Source organism: Fistularia commersonii, chromosome 19, assembly GCF_037954325.1.
Source record: "Fistularia commersonii isolate RoL2024-O1a breed Wild chromosome 19, RoL_Fcom_v1.0, whole genome shotgun sequence".
NCBI lineage: Eukaryota > Metazoa > Chordata > Actinopteri > Syngnathiformes > Fistulariidae > Fistularia > Fistularia commersonii.
Genome location: NC_141302.1, coordinates 6,068,440 through 6,088,736, shown reverse-complemented (window position 1 = coordinate 6,088,736; position 20,297 = coordinate 6,068,440). Strand labels below are relative to the sequence as shown.

General features: G+C 40.2%; 2 protein-coding genes across 3 annotated transcripts; one reads left to right on the top strand and one right to left on the bottom strand.

Annotated features, from left to right (window-relative positions):
• Positions 1-1,437: 1,437 nt before the first annotated feature.
• acadvl (acyl-CoA dehydrogenase very long chain) lies at positions 1,438-15,205 on the top strand. Of its 2 annotated transcripts, none has more exons than XM_086166555.1 (21): positions 1,438-1,501; positions 1,766-1,846; positions 1,935-1,998; positions 3,606-3,677; positions 3,886-3,958; positions 4,074-4,138; positions 4,229-4,363; positions 4,919-5,063; positions 5,562-5,691; positions 5,811-5,936; positions 6,111-6,309; positions 7,710-7,814; positions 8,062-8,148; positions 8,362-8,424; positions 10,230-10,331; positions 10,933-11,030; positions 12,327-12,399; positions 12,527-12,599; positions 12,688-12,760; positions 13,385-13,460; positions 14,130-15,205. In XM_086166555.1, exons 2-21 carry the CDS (start codon positions 1,770-1,772, stop codon positions 14,265-14,267), a joined length of 1,974 nt encoding a protein of 657 aa, XP_086022681.1. In that variant the 5' UTR covers positions 1,438-1,501; positions 1,766-1,769; the 3' UTR covers positions 14,268-15,205. The 2 variants fall into 2 exon arrangements, with proteins under 2 accessions (XP_086022681.1, XP_086022680.1); XM_086166554.1 differs by having other exon boundaries at positions 1,446-1,535.
• A 292-nt stretch (positions 15,206-15,497) lies between these two features.
• On the bottom strand, positions 15,498-18,398 carry LOC147223546 (uncharacterized). The gene is made up of 2 exons (XM_086166556.1): positions 17,341-18,398; positions 15,498-16,470 (listed from the first exon to the last, which is right to left on the bottom strand). Exons 1-2 carry the CDS (start codon positions 18,285-18,287, stop codon positions 16,299-16,301), a joined length of 1,119 nt encoding a protein of 372 aa, XP_086022682.1. The 5' UTR covers positions 18,288-18,398; the 3' UTR covers positions 15,498-16,298.
• Positions 18,399-20,297: the final 1,899 nt, after the last annotated feature.

Below are 20,297 nucleotides of genomic sequence, written 5' to 3'. Positions count from 1 at the left end.
TTCTAATAATCTTTATTGGCCCTGAGAAAACCGTATTGGCGCAAATGAATGGATCAATTATGACCTCCTCCTATGATAATACAACACAGATGGACCCTTTCGACACTGCCAATGCATGTGTCCATGCCATTCCTAATGTCTACATGTAATAGGATATGTTCTCACAAGAAGGGGTTTTTTTTTGCAAGGAAAAACTGTTACTGGATCATTTTCACACTCAGTCCACAGTCGGTTAACTTTTCACTCAAAGACAGTCATACAATATGACACTGTGGCATATGGCCTCACTGACCACTCATACACATTGTTACGGCCAGGCTTCAGCATAATACATCTACTTGAGGAGGACACTTCAACATGGAAAGATGGGTTAACAGCCTGATACAGGTGAAGGGAAGCTGTGATGTCACACAGGGCGGGAGGTTGGGTTGTGATGTGCAGGGCCCTAATTGGCCCTTGCAGCAATAGTGATGAAGAATTTCACTGTAAAGAAGCAAAGATTAATAATTCATTTGCAGAAATTCAATTTTATTATAGGAAAAATATTTGGAATAATATTGATATTTTCTCAGCTATACGGAGACTACTTCTCCTTTCGGCTTTTCCCTTCAGGGGTCGCCACAGTAAATCAACCTTCTCCATCTAACCCTATTCTCTGTATCCTCCTCTCTCACACACTACCTTCATATCCTCTCTCACTACATCCAAAACTCTTCTCTTTGGTCTTCCTTAAGACCTCCTGCCTGGCAGCTCCAATTCCAGCATCCATATCCTAATATATTCACTATCCCTCCTCTGTACATGACCGAATCATCCCAGTCTGGCTTCTCTGACCTCTCCAAAACATCTAACATGTGCTGTTCCTCTGATAGACTCATTCCTGTTCCTATCCATCCTGGTCATTCCCAAAGAGACCTTAGCATCTTCATCTCTGCAACCTCTAGTTCTGCTTCCTGTCTTTTCATCATTGTTACTGTTTCTAGGCCATACAGCATCTCTGGTCTCACCACTGTCTAGTACACCTTTCCTTTCACTCTGGCTGATAATCTTCTATCACATAGTACCCCTGACACTTTTCTCCACCCATTCCAACCTATTTGAATCTGTTTCTTTACCTCTTTTCCACACCCTCTGTTATTCTGGACTATTGACCCGAGGTACTTGAAATCCTCCAACTTTTTTTTTGTTCTCCACACCCTGTAGATCTGAGCTACATTGAAACAATCACACCAAACAATCAGAACTTGCTAAAAAAGAAAATAATGGTGATGAAACCCAAAACATTTCAAATACATTACTAAATAACAAAAAAAGAAGAAAATACTTTGCCATGTAGTGAATTGCTTTTGTTCCAACTGTTGACTTTATACGTGGCTTTGAGCTCTTGGAGAAAAAAAAATGCAGTTCTCGTGAAACACCGCGAGAAAGCTTCCTCCTGTTTTCCGGGCTCGTCGAGAAAGAAAATACTGTCAACAAGCCAGAGGTCTCAGGGGCAGTGTCGGTGGGTTTCGGACTAAAGAACGTTTTCGTAAAAGGTCTTAAACTAATTTTCTTACATTTCTGTCAAAGGAATTCAAACATTGATAATGTTTTAACACTTTTGACAAAATTCTCTGTGTCACAGAATGAGCGCAAGTCACCACATAGGCGGTGTCAAAGTGACGCTAACTGTTAGCTTAGCTATTTAGCCTTTGCATATCTTTTAAATATATATTTGCTGTTATGCAGCATTAGCTTATGGGACTCCTGTTTCTTCACGATAAAGGTAAATGACGATGCTTCGCAAAGTGGGTCAGTCTTCTGCATTATGCAGCACTATTCTCCGGAATTCTCTCCTCCTATCTGGGTACGTAATGTTTGTAGTCTGAACCATTTAAGATAAACCTACTTCTCTCATTTTCGAAGAATAATATCCTGTGTTTCCTTTGCTCTAGAGGTCAGCGTCAAGCTGTGGTTACCTTTCAAAACAACCGTCGCTACGCAAGTCAAGCTGCTCAGGTACCAATTTATGTTATAGCATAGTTTTTTTCTTTCTAACATTGTGTTAAACTGAGAGTGGTTTACGCTAAGTCGTTCTTTTTTGGGAATTTGTTGAGGGTGAGATGATATAACATACAGTGACATACTCGCCCGCTGGAAGTAGGGTAAAGTTCACTGGTCACATGACCCGGTAATAGAGGTGACTTCCTAACCGATTGAGGATGCATATGTCCTGACGGAGGGGGGCAGCACTGACAGCCATGCATGTAAAATCCTCTCACCATTTCTAGAAGTAATTTTGAAAACTCTGAAGTTCAACAACATTACTAAATCTAAGCTGCTGTTTTAGTATAAATTTCACAGTCTACCAAATTGGCATTCACAACAAGCTAGTGTAAAACACACTGGATGAGATGAGATGTACTTTAATGATCCCATGCTTGGGAAATTGTTTTGCAGCAGCAGCAAGACATGCAAGAACAAGACAAGCTAAAAATCCATGTAAAAAATAAATAAACTCTGAAGTGTAAAAGTATATTTGTAAAATTGTAAAAGAGTCATTTAAAAAAGTATCTCATATTTACTAATATACAGGATTAAATTTATGTACAAAGGGGCAATGTGAAGTAGCGTAGTTTCTAATTAGAGTGAGTTATTGTATAGGGTTATGGCATGAGTTAGGAAAGGTCTCCTGCATCGTTCGACAGCGGAGCTACAACAGTCTGCTTGAAGAAGCTGCTCCGCTGTCTATCCAGTGTGAGTCAGAATAGGTGGTCAGGGTTGTCCATGATGGACGACAGTTTCTAGAGCGTCCTCCTTTCCACCACGGTCTCAAAGTTCTCCATACTGAGACCAATCACGGGGCCAGCCCTCCTGATGACCCTGTCTCTGGCTCTAACGCTGCTCTCCCAACACACAGCTGCAAAAAAGACAAGACTGGAGACAACAGACAGATAAAATATCTCCATCATACATTAAATCATACTTTTTTTTTTTTTTTTTGGTACTCCAACTTCTGAGGGAGAGAACCAGTATGTTGTTTAGAGCTGTCGTCTACCATTTGAGCACCAGTGTGTGGAATTGTAGGATTTTCTTTTATTGTGTGCCGTATATGTTTTTAATTCTGTTAAAAAAATTGCAATGAAATTAATCAGTCTGGACTAACGCATTCATTTTGAAAGCCCTAATACAAACACATGCTCTTCACACTGAGCTTTTTTTCTCAGCTTTGCTGTGGTATATATTAACACACTTCATGTAGGTACAAAACCAGTATGATGTTAACCCTCTCCAGGCAGATGTTGCAGATTTGCGACAGCCAAATATCAGATTTTTCCTGCAACTACAACTTAATTTGAGCCTGAGAGGGTTAAATGATAAATGCTTACATTATTCTATTTAGAATGAGTTTCAAGATTTTAGTAATGGTCAAGTGCCATCAGTTTTATCAATAAGTTGTTAACCCTTCATTAATGGGACAATAATTAACAATAATTAAATTACTGTAATATAGGTTTAGGTTGCAGAGTATCATCAATGTCTTTTTATTTATGTTATTTTGTTGCTTTACTAACTTGACTTTTTTGTACTTTTCATTGTGAATCTTGTTTTCTTGCTCTCTGTAGGCAGTGCTTGAGAAGCCAGCGGCTGTTGGCAGTGATGCTGCCACAGTAGTGGACAAGAAGACCGCAGCTGCTGTACGTTATTCAGCTCAGTAGTTATGCATACTGATCAGAATTCTTTTTAATGTCCTCATCACCCATCTCTTACATTTAAGAATATTTCCTTGTAGTGGAAGATCAAATTAAATAAACTTGCTTACTTGTCATTTGCCAAAAAAAAAAGAAAATGTTGATGTATTCTGTTTAATGGCATGAGTTTTATGTATGAATTAATTTTCCATAGGAATCCAAATCCTTTGCTGTCAACATATTCAAGGGGCAGATTGCTACAGCACAAGTGTTTCCCTACCCTTCAGGTTAATCAACAAATGTCAATATAAACCAAAATAAGAACCACCATTCAATTTAGATATCTATTGATATGTAAAATGGTTACATCGTAATTTCTCTTGTTTTTTTTTTTTTTTATAGTCCTTAATGAGGAGCAGGAGCAGTTCCTCAGAGAGCTCGTGGGACCAGTTGCAAAATTTTTTGAGGTCATTTTCATTGTCTTTGTCCTCTTTGATAATTTTACCTGAGTTCTCATTTGGCATGTCGACTTTCATGGTTTTGCTTTTTGTGGGCAGGAGGTGAACGATTCTGCTAAGAACGATGCGTTGGAGAAGGTAGAAGATCATACCATGGAGGGTCTGAAAGAGATGGGGGCCTTTGGCCTGCAGGTGCCAGCTGACCTCGGCGGCCTTGGTCTCTCAAACACTCAGGTGCCTTACCTTGCTTACTGTTGACATTAGTAAATTAGCGTTGAAAAACGGCTATGTGTTTGCTCAGTCCCGCAGCTATTCTAATCTTTAATGGCACTTTTCCACCACATAGTATCAGCACAGTTTTAATTAGTTTGGTTTGGTTTCTATAGCTTAACACTGTGGCATAAATATAGTTTTAGATGCAGCACCAAACACCCAAACAATTGAGAACATGGATGCGATGGTGTGCTTGCTGCAACACCTATGCTAACATGTAGCACCCTTGCAAGTTTTTCTTTTCTCATGGTGGGTTTGATTCTTGTGTCGAGCACTTTGCTCATCGATGACATTTTCTTCCCTATTAGTTGTGGGCAGTTTTTTGTTTTTTTTTGTCAACATATTTTGGTTTTGTGTCAGCTTGCTGGGAACCTAACCAGACCAGGTGCTTTAAATCTACCAGGTACCAGGTACTATCCCTGACCAAACACTGAAAAAACTAGTCAAGTTGTAGTGGAACAGTGTAAAGGAAAAAATACCATAAGTCTGACATTGTAACATTCACCACTTTGACAGTACGCCCGCTTGGTGGAGATTGTTGGCAGTCATGACTTGGGTGTCGGCATAACACTGGGTGCTCACCAGTCCATTGGCTTCAAGGGCATTCTGCTTTTTGGGAATCCAGCTCAGAAGGAGAAGTACCTGCCCAAACTTGCAACAGGTATTTTATGAGTGCTCCTCAGACCTGGCATCGAAATGCAATTGAAGTGAGTGTTTTGTGGCCAAGTCAGAGCACAGCTTTTACCACACTCAAGACGAATTGGAGTCTAATCTCTGTGAATGGTAGCCTTTGGCCACCGATAGCATTTAGAGAGTCTTAGGCCACATGGAAGTGCATATTTTGTCTTTTTCAGCAGAACTAGCTTATGATTTGTGCAAAACTGTTAGAAATTTCTATCATCCAATCATAGTGTCAGTTATGAAGATATTTTAAGTGACTCAAACATTTGGGTGATTTGGTTTACATGTTGCACCCCAGGGTTTTTGCCCTATTTATTTAAGAATATTTGGAAAAAAATTATTCATATGTATTCATCAATGTTCCACTTCTACATCGCTATTAAAACCCCCATGAAGGGGACTGATGATGAGAGGAAGTGAAGCCTCTCAAACGACTTCTGTTTCTACCCTTAAATTGTGTGACTGCTTGTTTATACAGGTGAACATATAGCTGCCTTTTGCTTGACTGAACCAGCAAGTGGTTCAGATGCTGCATCTATCAAAACAACAGCTGTGGAGTCACCATGTGGAAAGTACTTCACTCTCAATGGAAGCAAAATTTGGATCAGGTGGGAAAACTGCACAATACAATTTTCTTACCACTAGGTGGCAGTATTTAATACAGTTTCTTCAGCTATAATTATTTATTTACAGTGTGTTCTGATTTGACAACTTTTTCTTGGGTCAGCAATGGGGGTCTGGCAGAGATCTTTACAGTGTTCGCCAAAACACCAATGAAAGATCCCAAGACAGGGGAGATGAAGGACAAGATCACAGCCTTTGTTGTGGAAAGGAGCTTTGGCGGAGTGACACAGTACGAAAACTTACCTTAAATTAATAACTATTTAAAAGTGGTGACATAGCCATGATATTGCTTGGTATTTTTTTGAATAGAAGGAAATAGACATTGGAGGCTGCTGAGTGGAGTTCATGAATACCTGTCATGCCAATTCTTTTTGTATTTCTTGATCTATCTTCTACTTTGCAGTGGACCCCCAGAGAAGAAGATGGGCATCAAGGCTTCCAACACAGCTGAGGTATATTTTGACAATGTCCGTGTTCCTGCCGACTGCGTGCTTGGTGACGTGGGCGGTGGCTTTAAGGTGGCCATGAACATCTTGAATAATGGCCGTTTTGGAATGGCCGCAGCCCTCTCTGGCACCATGAAAGGAGTCATCACCAAAGCTGTGAGTAAAAGTGCAATAGATCTAAAAAAAACTTAACTTAAGAGTTTTTGGCTTCCATTTTCTTCCTGTGTGGTTTTTCTATCAGTCTCATTGGTTTCTGTGTTGCCTGTCACACCCTCTGTCTCTACTGTGAATTTTCTTCATTGTGGGTTGGTGGAAAGTTCCCCAAGTAGCAGTCTGTGCCTCTTATGATGAGCAGCTTCCTGCTGATGCTACCAAGTGCAACCTGGCTTGTCATGGATGTTTTTCTACCGGAACATTTCTATTTTTCAAATTTTAACATCGGTCTTTCTTTAATGTTATCCTTTTTTGTGCTTTGCATTTTCTAAATAGGATTGACTTCACTAATCAAGCCTTTGATAATTTCTATGTCATAAATATCATGATTACAGCACTGAAACCATCAATAATCATTTGTTTTCATGACTTTCTAAATAGAATAGTGTAATAATCATTACAATTATAAGACTTTTAGCATACATTTCCTCGTAAAAAGCCATGAAAATTCACATTTCACTTTACTTTGTGAATGTATAATTTATCATAAAGCAGTTTTTTCGTGTACATCACGTTAAATCCAGTAAAAGCTAAAATACGAAAATCATGAAAGGTAATGGCATTCAGATGTTGTTCTGAAGAATAGAAACCATCCAGAAGGGCTGTCCTCACTTGTGGGTAGGTGGGTGAGAACCCCTGAAGTAGGTGCCTTCTGCTAATGCTGTGCTATTGGTATGAATTGCCTATTTATACAGTGAAATACGTTGTACATTTATACCCAACATAAGATCTCGCTCTTCACATTCTGGATTGGACATTTGACTTGCGTTTTATTTCATTTTCACTCTGAACCGTAGCGACATCCTGGAAATTTTTTGCACAGACTTGTACCGAAAGCTTGGTTTGCATCAGCATGACAGCACCTGAAACACAACTCAAAGTAGAGGTGACAGTTGATCACGTTTGTCTCACACTTTCATGTGCATGCAATTGTGGGAAGCCAGAATTATACTAAAGATGAATATTTGGTTATATAGACAAGTGATCTATTCTTGGTATTTTTTTATTAGAAGCTTTTAGACATCCACATTTATTCCAATAATGTTCACATGCTTTCTAAGTCTGCGTTAAACCAAAGACACACTACATTTTTTTGGCTCAATCTGTGATCCCCCATCAGTCACAGTCTTTAGATATGTGCTCCCCAGTCTTTCAGTGAGCATTTAAAATCTAATGAAACCAGTTGGTTAGTTTGTAGCCCTTGCAATATCCGCAAGGATTGTAAAAGTTGTGTAGTGTATACCCCAGTTTCAGTAATGTCATTATAAATAGCATCGATGAACCATCTACAAGAGCTGACTGTGTTGTTCGGATGGAAATCATCACTGTTTCTTTTCCATCAGGTGGATCATGCAGCCAACAGAACCCAATTTGGCAACAAAATCCACAACTATGGAGCCATCCAGGAGAAGATGGCTCGCATGACAATGCTGCAGTATGTGACTGAGGTCAGACAGCTGAACTTACATCATTCCTTCAGTCTTTTTTTTTTTGAGTGATATGTTCAGTTGCTGTCAGCACATTTCAGCTGCAAACAGATTTCCTCCTAAAGTGCTACATTAGTAATAAGCACAGTCATGCCGTCTTTGTGGCTCAACTTAAATGTTATCATTTTTACAGAGTCATCATTTATTTTAGGACAGAATTGCAATATTTCATGCCTGCATTATGTTTCAATTTATTTTTCTTTTGCAGTCAATGGCCTATATGATCAGCGGCAACATGGACAGTGGCGCAAGCGAGTTCCAGATAGAAGCTGCCATCAGCAAGATCTTTGCCTCTGTAAGAACCTTAGTAGGACCGAGAGCTTTAAGGCTTGAATCAATAATTTCTCTTTGCTGACTGGGCTTATTGGGACCTAATGAGCATAAAATAACAAAGGATCATCTTTTGATTGATTTAGTTTTTTGAGTAAAAATGATGTTCACATATGATGGCTAATCAAACATTAATCTGAAGTGATAATCATCCATCCAATTTATCTCTTTCTGACAGGAAGCAGCGTGGACTGTGACTGATGAGTGTATTCAAGTTATGGGTGGTATGGGTTTCATGAAGGTGAGCACCTCGCACACTTCCCGTAACATGAACCAATTTACAGAAACACTGCCAGAGGAGCGAATACTACCTGTTAGCATGATCAGACTGCATTCACTGCCCAGTTGGTGTCATACATCAAGCCATCACACAGCAAAATGATCAATACACATTGTGCAAACAGTGAAATTTCGAGTTCAGGCTGTAATTCCTTTGTGATTGTCAGACACTTTTCTTATTTCCAGCACCTTTGAAGCAATCAGAAAGCAGCATTTTAGGCATGGCAGGTCAGCCTCAGTTTGCTAGACTGCACAATGTATTCCATAATCTGCATTACAGGTGCAGAAGTAATTGGCCACTAGATAAATATGGAAGAAAGTTAGAAATTATGTTTTATACCTTGGACCACCTCATAATGAACAGTTATGTAATTGATGAATTAAAATTCAACTCAACTTTAAAGTTTGCAGTTTAAAATAAATATATAAGAAGAAGAACATAATTACTGTTTGTATTTTGCCAGTTTTTCATTGCAAAATGTTTACAACAGTTTCCCTTGCCCTGTTCAACAGATTTTGGCTACATATTTTGTTTCATTTTGCTTTATCAGCTTATTCTTTAAGTCAAAAGTTACAGTGCTAAAAGTGTCCTAAAAACAACAAACTTGTCTACCATGAACAGAGTTAAGATAACAACAATTAGATATAGTTGTTGTTTGATGCTTTGACGCCCCGCTGATGGTTGAGCATGATTGCTGTGTGTCAAGGTAGCTGAAAATATGTGGGTGAAGTTGTGACTGCTAACAATAGTGTTTCTCTGCTAAAAATAATCTGTGCAAAGCATGATGGAAATATTTTACCAAGTCATGGAACATCACAAACGAACAGCAGAGGAATATATTCTATTCTGAAAGCAGTCAAATGGCAAAGTTCTTCAGAATGAAGAAGATGACTACAGAAGATGACTGTGCCAGAATATTCTAATTCCCTCAAACACAACCCATTTTTGGTTACCGCACTCACAAAAGAAGACTAAACAAAAAGATCCCTTTTGCCAAAATTAGTTACTTCTATAAATAATGTTTATTTGAGCCACTTCTGAGTTGTGTCTGTTGCATGGAATGTACCCTGGCTCATGTTGCACAAGAATTTCCCCTGCTGCAACCTGGGGAAGTGTTCCAAAGAATGATGATTAACTCTGAGATTCAAGAGGGGGGAACCCTCTCCTCTGCCACCATGGTCAAGTATCTTTTAAAACTGTGGTGAACAGACGCTTTGTCTTCTTTCCAGAAGCTCTGAAAAATTAACTGGATTTAGGCTATAAAGTACCGATAAATTAATTCTCCAATTATCTCTTAATATAGTTCCCAACAGAGAAAGTGGTGCTGAGAAATGCGTCAACTTCAGAACATTTGAATGGGGAAACACATGTTTAACATATTTTTAATAAGTTCTGCTCACAGTTTGCATTTTGACTCACTGTTTCATTTCAGTCTTAAAGCAAAAGTGACAGTTTCATTTCTGTTCTTGAATTCAGAAGCCCGTAGCTGTGATCAGTGTTTGGCACACGCATTTTTCAGTGTTTGGCACACGCCGTGTTCACAAACCGTACCGTCATGGTCACATCTATTCTGGTTTCAGTATTTGTGTAAACGTATGCCTGAGTTTAAATAAATCACGTGATGTCAAATACTGCTTCATCAATATGCCAACACACAGGTGATTGTTTAGAAGTTAACAGTTCTTGTCAGAGCAATCTTACTCTGTCGTTTTTGCGCTTTTCTAGTTCACAGTTAGTCAATCCTCTGTCTCCATTACTTTCCACAGGACTCTGGCGTCGAGAGAGTGATGAGGGATTTGAGAATTTTCAGAATCTTTGAGGGAACAAACGACATTCTCAGGCTATTCGTGGCCCTTAACGGTTTCCAGGTACAAAGGCATATGTTTTATGTCATCGTGTTTTCGTTTTTTCTCACAGGCAGCTCTTTTGATGTAGTGATATTAAACCGGATTTTAATCCTCTGAGGCTGCCATCTGTGCACCGGTGACACTCTAAAAAATCATGTTATCTTTTTTTTTGTAGTAAGAGCACTTGTTTTCAATAAATCACAATAAATCCTCCTTTTTAAAATCTGCTCAATCAAAAATTTGACATCCAGGAGACGAGTAAATAAGTTTGCTTGTTTAACTCGACTCAAGGAATTCAGCTGAAAAGTCGCAAGAAATCATGAAGTGCTAAGAAAAAAATTGTGATGCTTTGTTCAAAGTTTTTTTTTAAACGGAATGAAACTGCTTCCTGTGCTGAAGACAATCTGCTACTTTGTGTAATATTGCTAATTAGATTGGCTGTACATAAGCAGACACTGTGACAAGATAATATGTAACAACATACCACAAAGTATTATGTAACTCAGCACCATACAGAAGTGAATAAGAAGATGATAATCAATCAGGGCCTGTTTACTTAGAATAACTGTAATATTTGAATGATTTAAAGTTTTTGTTGATAATGTGTCTCTTTCCTGTCTAGAATGCTGGGAACCAATTAAAGAGTTTACAAAAAGCCCTCAAGAATCCACTTGGCAATGCTGGCTTGCTTGCAGGGGAAATTGGCAAGAGAGCCAAAAGGTGTGACACAGACACACGTACACACACACACACACACACACACACACACACACACCCACACAGACCTACTCACTATGTAAATTTAGAACATATTCTGTGAAACTGTTGCTAACAATGACTACCCTTCTCATGCACCATACCAGACACACAGCTATCAGTCTTACTCAAAATCAAAAGGTCTATATCAGGGATCAACAAACCTTCATTTGCAGTTCCCTGTCACTTTAGAAAATTAATGATATAAATACATTTTTAATATAGTTCTTTTTTCGCTTGAATTTGAAATGTAAATTTGAAGATTTTGGTGGTCTTGTAATGTTAAAAAAACACGTACCTCAACTGCAGATGTGCAACACCTGCTGGCAACACCATTGATTGAGCTTTGACATACTGACTTTGTGTTGTATTTCAGGAACTAAAATCTCATTAACCGGGCAAAATACATATTTTAATTGGCTATTAGAAACTTTTTATTTAGCAGAATTCAGTAAAATAGTCCTTTTTTATTTGCGGTGAAAGCTGACTTCACGTGCCAGGATATGTGATAAAACAATTATGGCACACAGACTCAGATTTTGGTTTGTTGCAGGGGAATAATTTAAGTACCACCATATATTTAATAAATATGAGAAGGACTCAGATAGGCATTGAGTATTTTATTTGGCCATCACCTACAACTCAGCGTCTTTTTTTGGGAGTTCAAAATGTTTTTGTTGCATGCAGAAATAGAATTTCACTTTCTCCGTAGCCGGTCATTGACTATATAACTGTAATATTGTAAAGGAGATATCATTTAGCACATCTTCATTTTAGATATCAGAAGGCTTTTGTGGCTTTTGGTGTTTCCTTTTCTGTGGGAGTCCAAATTACTCTTGGAGCATTGAAGGTCGACAAACCCTGGTATATGTGGTTTAAGGTAAATTTTGTAAGAAATTACCATCACATTCTCTAACCCAATTGTCTTCATTTTTGTCAGACGTTGTCAATCAAACATGTTCAAGAAACCACTGTGGTTGGTATCAACTTGTTAAAAAGAAATGAATCGGACTGATTGAACTGAATATGGAAGTGAAAGTAACTGGCACAATCAGACCTTGCTCAATCAATTTATTCCAATATCAGATTGAAAAAGGGTGGATGAAATCCAGTTGTATTATGTTGTGTGTAATTGGTAATTCTGCATCGGAGGTCGATCTACACAGTATGAAGGCCCGCAGTTTGTCCACATTAGCAGATTATGGGGTTTTACATGGATAGGTTTGACTGTACTGACATGTTTTCTTCTTTTCTCTGCAGGAAGGCAGGCCTGAGCAGTGGTCTGACTCTGCAGGGAACGGTCCACCCAGAACTGGCACACAGTGGAGACCTGGTGAGTTACATTTAATTTATTTTCACCTTTTATTCAAGGGTCCCCCCAAAGTTTGAGGACAGTCTAAAAATTACCCAGTGACTGAACCAACAATCATTGATTAGATTTGTTTTTCTGGTTTTTCGAGGTTGTGAAAGCCATCGAGGAGTTCGGTGCAGTTGTTGAGGAGTTGTTGATCAAACATGGCAAGAAGATTATTGGTAAGTTAATCTAATTTTTCTCTTTTTATCTTCTTAATCACAGGACCATAAATTTCTATTTATCCAACCCGGTATTCTGTTGTTGCAGATGAACAGTTTGTTTTGAAGAGAGTGGCGGACAGTGCCATTGACCTGTACGCCATGGTTGTCGTTCTGTCCAGGTATTTCAACAGAGTAAAACTAATAATCTAAGAGTTCTTTGTGCTCTTGGCCACCACATACACAACTTTTCAATGCATCTCCAGCTACATATTGCCACTCACCTTTTCTGTATCCAGTGTTAGTTTTATCCTGGCCTATAAGATTCAGTATTAGGGAAAAAATAGGTGAAAATAACAATTGCCACAGTGCCAGGGTTTTGTCTTCCCAGATTGAATTAGTATTTGAAAAAAAATAAAAGTTATGTATAATTTCAAGTTATTCATTCACATTTTTTATTTACCAGATTGAAAGCAAATATATTAAAAAGAAACAGTTCAAACAATTCATTTTTTTTGCAAAAAAACTATTGCTTTATCGAGTGGATTCAGACTCGGATACCAGCCTGCAAATGATGAGTTCAGCAAACAACCCAAAGAAAGTCTTGCAGATTTGAGTTTTTCTGTATTTATATCTTTCTTTATTTATCTATTTTCACTTTAATTTTGGAAATGTATATTTTCCCTCAAATCATCTGTGACAAATTTCTAAAGTATTGCATCCGTGTATCATGACTCCTCAATTAATTTCATTATGTATTTATTTCTTACCTGTAATGCCACTGACGTATCTTTTATTGTCTTCAGGGCTTCACGCTCCTTGAGTCAAGGTCAACCCTCCGCTCAGCATGAGAAGATGCTGTGTGAGACCTGGTGCATTGAGGTAAAACAGGCACATATTTGTTTTTATCTTGAATCTTCTTAAAAGAAGAGGCTCTTTGGCATCTTTGGAAACTTGAACAAAGTTAGACAATTTTTGGAAAAAAAATTTAGAATGAAATTTAAACTATTTGAATGGTATAAAAATCAAGTTTACCTCCCTTTGAAATGAGCAGGATATGACCTAACTTGTGAAAATATTGGCGTCTCTTATAACCTAGATTTTTGCTTAAAAAAAAGAAGAAAGTCCTCTAGTTTTCAAGTGGTTTCATTGTCACAATGACAATTTGACCCTTGATACATTGCAAATAAAGTGATGACATGACAAAGCAAAATTAAAAACATCTATTTTCTAGTATTACCACAATTACTACTACTTACTATTTAGAGCCCAATGTTCGGGTGCCACCGCTCACTGGATCACTATGCTGTGTTTTCCAGGGGAGAAGCAGTCGTTGCTTAATGTAGAGTACCACTAATGCAAAGCCATAACCTGCAAAGAAATGGGAATTCAAACTTTCTTGATGGCAATCAGTCAGTATAGTTGCAGTGTTGGAATAAAACTGTTAATGTAGCCATTTATTACAGGTACAATATTCTTATGTGTTCATTTTTACGGCAAAGGCACCAGTCAGTTGCTGTGTTTACTCATCGTGGTTGTTTGGACTCTCAGGCCCATGACAGAGTGATGAGTGACCTCAAGGCTCTGAAGTCCAGACAGTCCAGGCAGGTCTTCAAGAATATGCAGGCCATCTCCACAGCTGTGGTGGAGAACGGCGGCGTGGTCTCTCCTCACCCCTTGGGCTTCTAAACCCCGACCTCCCCAACAAAATGGCTCTTACTACTTCCTCACCCCCTCGGTCACGAACCTAGTTCTTGTGCCGACCAGACTTTTTTTTAATGATCACATCAGTGCTCTTTAATCTGCCATGTATAATTTGTTTGAAATGAGCAGCAGATAAAATGCAGGACTAGAGATTTGAAATCTAAAACTGCTTCTGTCAGTTTTTTATTTATTCCTCATGAGTGTCTGAGGACAGATTGAGGCTTTTGTCACAATGGTTTGTTTTAAACTGACACAATGCCCTTTGGTTTTTTTTTCTAGAAAAAAGTTATTACCGTAAAAAAAATGCCCTCTAGTAACAAAATTGTCTTCTGCTACTCTTTTTCTGCTCATTTCAACTCCGACTAACCGAATGTGTGCATGAGGTTGTTCCTACATGCACTAGCCTTCATCACTTTTTGTGCTTTACTGATTTTTGTCACTTATTCTGCTCAAATGAATTCAGGTACACATACAAACTGACCTGTTAGAGGGACTTGAATCATCTATTGTAAAGGCTTGATTTTTCTCTGTAAAGACCCTCATCTTCACCATGTTCCAGTGTATATACAGCAGTTGTGTGGTGTTTATGTAAAATATGTTTTGCATGTGAAATGTGCTGCACACAGATACACCCATGAAAGAAAAACAAACAAAAAAAAAAAGCCTTTGCCTTACAGACTGATCCATGGATGCTGTTCCAAGCTTTCCTTCTCCGGAAAATCGCAGAAAGCTCATCATAGGGTTTAAAAAAAACGTCCTGGTTCAAATTTCATAGCCCAGCTTTTTTGTCTCTCTGCTGAAGCGAACATGAATAACTCATTGTAATGGTCTTGATAGCAGGGTACTATCTCACTTGATGCGGTTGAAATACCTTAAATAAATATCTGAGTAGGAATAAAAAAAAAAGACAAATGTTATCACTGTTTGCATCTCTCCCCTTGTTCATTTGTCCGTGATCTTGTCAAATCCACATCCTGTCAGCGCCGAGTTGGTAACTTTCACTTCCGCAGCTTTCATAAAAAGTGTCCTGCCGGGTGCCGGTAAGCAGCTCGCCGCGGTTCAATGTGCTAAAGTTTTGAGACAAATCCAGCTCACCCCTTCACCACAAGAAGTCTGAAGTTCATGCCATTAAAACTGAACTTCAGATGAAAGGGCGCTGAAGAGCTGCTGCTGCTTCTTCCTCTCTGAATATGAAGCCAGGATTCGTGACACTTTACAGAAAAAAAAACATTATTTTAGAGAAATTGAGGCCTTCAAATGTGAATTTCTACAAGCGTCATATTTTTGAATATGAATGTTTTTACCGGGATACGTGATGCAAGCATCCCACTGGGGTATCACATTTAACGGGTGATCCCACCAATCCTCCCTCCACCTAAATGGACTGTTAGTAACTTTGATAGTTGTCTATCACAATTGTTGATATTAAAGAATTTGTGCCACTGCCGTTCCAGTTAAATATTTAATATGCAATGCACTGACGTATTTTCCAGACTTCAGTTATAATACAGGAGATAGTGTTTACCATCTTTATGAAGTAAAAAAAAAAAAGGTTTTAAATTAAAAAAAAAGCAAATATATTCAGAAACTGGTGGAGTTGAGTGACCGAAGCAAAAAAAAAAACAAAAACAAACAAACAGGGTTATTGCCCTGTAAAGTACTGACACTGACTGTGTCCCCTGATTGCTTCATGTCACATGTTTTCAAAAAGATCGAGTTCAGTTGTAGAAGTTCTCCCCACAGCCCTTTTGGAAACAGGACTCTGGGTCTTGAATCCTGTGTGATTTAACCCAAAAGAAAGTGGTCTTGAGATCGTAGGAGTTCAAAGTAAACTTGACTTTCTTTGGTTTTAATCCCAGGATCAGCCTTGGTCTCTAAAGTGTCTGCTTGGCTCCAAGCGTGTGAGTCACTTAAGTTTTTTCCCCCCTGAGAAAAAACGAGTAAAAATAATAGGAACATAAATATGTCGAAGCCTGACGGTGTCCAAACGTGCTTGTTTACGAGCTCGGGTCCCCCTCAGGGTTCGGCCAGGGGTGCAGCTTCTTCCCGACATAAGCCTGGATCCCGACCCTCTCCCAACTGGGTGTCATCCATTCGGCCTTGACTGTCATGTGAGGATCTCCTGATTTGCCCTCGCCCAGGTTCCTCCTCCAGGGCCACTGTGGTCTGGGCTGTCAGAGTTCGTTCCCTGTCAGGAAACACAGACGGATGAGGAATGTACATAAAAATTGATTTTTCTTCATGATGGTTATTTATAAAACGTTTATGGCAAAATGTTAGTTCCAAGAAATCAATATTATGTTTTCTATTTAAATGACTATACTCTAATTCCTGATTTTGAACGTATGCTTAGACAGCCCTACTTTTGTTTGCAAAGATTAAGAAAAAATGTAAAATAAAAAAATATTTATTTAATTGAAGCAGCCAATTGAAGTAAAAACGAAAAAAAACAACATTAGATTTTAAATAAAAAATGATGTCCGCTGACTGAAAGGCACTGAGTTTCCCAACTTCCTGTTTTTGTGAGTCTATGTTCAGCATCAAAACAGTAAATGTGTGTGCATCAGTTGCATCAGCGAGGGGGGGGGGTGCGACTTTTAAAAAAAAGTCACTCGGGACCTGTTGGTTTGTTGGTTTTGTTTGTTGGCCCATTGAGTCCCCACATTCATCTGCCTTTCAGACGTAGCCACATCCTGACTATTCCCAGGAAATAATGAACAAATGAAAATAAAAAATGCGTAAATGAGGGAATGAATGGTTGTTTGCCGGATGCGACCCGTTTCTCGCGCAATGACAGACGAGTATGGCCCCAGCGTCCACGACCATCAGCGTATGATAAGCAGTAAAGAAACAAATAAATGAATGTTGGGTTGCCTCATTGACCTTTGACCTCTAGTTTCAGCATGAGAGATGATGGCCAACTGTTATTTATAGGTGATTTGATAGGTGAACTCTGGCCCTGAAAGGCATAGTTTTTGATTTTCACAAGTAATGAAGTGCCTTCGGAAGTTCCGATCACCTACGCCGATGTTCGTGCAAAAGAGGGAAGGTCTCCTACCTGTGGCTGCGGGGGGAGTCGCTCCAGGGCCCCGCGCCCACCGTCCAGCCCACGACGGCCTTCAGGTACCGCGAAAAGCAGGGGAAAGTGCACGCCACCTGCTCCGCCAGCTCCTCCTTGCGCAGCCCGTAGACGACCGGCGCGACGCACTGCGCGAAGCTGAAGAAGGTGAAGATGACCACGGCCGAGAGCTCCTTGGTCTCCCGCCGGATGAGGCCCCGCTTGAAGAGCACCGTCAGCACGAAGTTGACAAAGTTGGGCAGCAGGTAGACGGCCAGCTGGGAGCCGTGCAGCGCGATCGTCCGGCATCCCGCTCGGTTGCGCCGGTTGAGCACCCCGAGGCGCCGGCCTTCCACCAGGATGCGCACGTAGCTGTAGAGGATGACCAGCGTGCACACCGTGATAAACAGCACCTTGTGGAGCTCCCCGACGCGCAGCTGCTCCGGACCACAGTCCCCGCGGAAAGCGTCGGGGGAATCCGCGCGGAGGAACAGCAGCAGCCCCACCGGGATGGTCAGGGAGACGAGCCAGGTGAGCAGCCCCAGCAGCCACGGCCAGCGTCCCGCCGCGCAGCCCGACGCGTAACGCATGGGGTGGCACACGGCGCAGTAGCGGTCCAGCGCCATGGCCGTGAGCGTCAGCAGGATGTTAGCCGCGCTGCTGATGAGGATCGCGATCACTACCACGCATGCGTAATAGCCCGGCCGCGAGCCCCGCTGAGTCCGGTACAGGAAGACGGTGCTCGTGCCCAGGTGCACGAGCGCGGACGCCAGCAGGTGGAAGACCAGCACGAAGCGCGCGCTACTGCGCAGGCGCTGTTGGCGCAAGATGGTCCAGTTGATGATGAGGTTGAAGAAGAGCAGCACCGAGAAGGACACCGCGGACACGCAGAAGCGCACCCGGGTGTAGTCCGCCGCCCCCGCCGGGGCAGAGGTGTTCGTCGCCATCGCCTCATGGGAGAGGCGGGAGGTCCAGGGAGACGGCTACCTGAGGAGGAGGAGGAAGAGAGGAAAAGGAGGGCGCATCGTACCAGAGTCCCCGGTCCCACTTCGAGTCCGACTGAGGTCTGATGGCGCGCGCACACACGCACACAGCGGGTACTTCCGCTTCTGTGATGGGGAGGAGACACACACTGACTTACACGCACACACACACGCACACACACATACATACAGACAGACAGACAGACAGACAGACACACAGAAACACACACACACAGACAAACACACACACACACACGCACACACACACACACACACACGTATAGACACACACACTCACACACAGAAACAGACAGACACACAAAAAGACAAACACACAAAGACATGTACAGACAGACACAGACAGACACACACACACACACACAATCACAGACATACACAAAGACATACACACACGCATACAGACAAACACACACACACACACACACACACGAAGACAGATAGACAAACAGACAGACTTACACTCACACACATACATACATACATACAGACACACAAACACACACACACACACACACACACTCACACACATAGACAGACACACAAAAAGACAAACACCCAAGACATGTACAGACAGACACACAATCACAGACATACACACACGCATACAGACAAACACACACACACACAGACTTACACACACACAAAGACAGATAGACAGACAGACAGACTTACACTCACACACACACAGAAAACAAACACACAAAGACATATACATACAGACACACATAGACACAGATATTCACACACGCATACAGACAGACAGACAGACGGACAGACACACACACACACACACACACACACACACACACACACATACATATACACACACACACTGATAACGATGAAACTATCCCCTTTTATGGAAACTTGATCATTCTGTGTCAACGCAAAATAATTAATAGAAGCAGAGTAATTGAAATGAAAATAAAGGTTGGTGCAGAAACACTCATTTGTTGAATGTAAAATTCATTTAAAAAAAAAGTGCATTGTACACTTTAAAAGTTACGAGAAACAAAAACGATGACAATAAAAAGTGGGGCCATGCGGTTACTATTTAACATTATATCAACACATTGTGAAAAAATACTTTTTTTATGAATATTTGACTTTCTTAAGATAAATCATCGACATGTTTGCTAGTTTTCTTTGTTAAAAATAAGTTTGATCGAGTAGTTTAATAAGTACGAATATCACAGGATCTTCTGCTTCCCCTCTCGGCATACTTTGCTCTGGTGCGCCCCCGTGTGGCGGGAGGCGGTAATAACAGCCAGCTTTCAACTGCCAGGTTCTAAATTAACTTTTTTAATTTTATTTTTTAATGGTTTCAGCGATAGTGGAATAGGAGTAATAAGTTCTTTATGTAAAGAAAAAAAACATCTAACGGAAAGGATGTGACGACTGAATGACTACCCCTTCACTGTTTTAAAATGTAATATATATTGCAAAAGGAAAAGCATCGGTTTGTTCTTTTCAGTGATTTATTCAGCATGATTGTCATGAGTATTAGATTTTATAAAACATAGTAAATGTCACTACATTAATGTACTGTAGATACAGGCTGACATGCAACAAGGCACCAAATGCTATAGAAAAAGTAAAGATTTTTTTTTTCTTCTCCTGTCTTATTTCAAATAATAATAATAATAATAATTCCATCACATTCAGCATTCAAATTTCAGGATCAAAAATTCTTCACTGTACTTCAAGTTTTTATGCTTCTGGTTCAGGAAATGCATTGCAAGCTCTCTGGTGAATTCCTGTCTTTAAAAGGATAATTATAACAAAACCTTGCTGCTTTATCAACAACAGCATCGTAACAAAAAAAGTACACGTATATTATTTACTTGCTCCAGGTATGCAAATATTATCTAAGACTAAAAAGGAGTGTTTGTATGTGTGTGTGTGTGTGTGTGTGTGTGTGTGTGCGCGCGCACGGGGGGTGGGGGGTGGGGG

Excerpts from the sequence above, each read along its gene's own strand:
- acadvl (XM_086166555.1), top strand. The coding sequence starts at position 1,770 with ATGACGATGCTTCGCAAAGTGGGTCAGTCTTCTGCATTATGCAGCACT. Across the intron at positions 3,678-3,885 it reads ACAAGAAGACCGCAGCTGCT|GAATCCAAATCCTTTGCTGT; the intron begins GTACGTTATTCA and ends AATTTTCCATAG. Across the intron at positions 4,139-4,228 it reads CAGTTGCAAAATTTTTTGAG|GAGGTGAACGATTCTGCTAA; the intron begins GTCATTTTCATT and ends TTTTGTGGGCAG.
- LOC147223546 (XM_086166556.1), bottom strand. The coding sequence starts at position 18,287 with ATGGCGACGAACACCTCTGCCCCGGCGGGGGCGGCGGACTACACCCGG. Across the intron at positions 16,471-17,340 it reads GACTCCCCCCGCAGCCACAG|GGAACGAACTCTGACAGCCC; the intron begins GTAGGAGACCTT and ends GTTTCCTGACAG.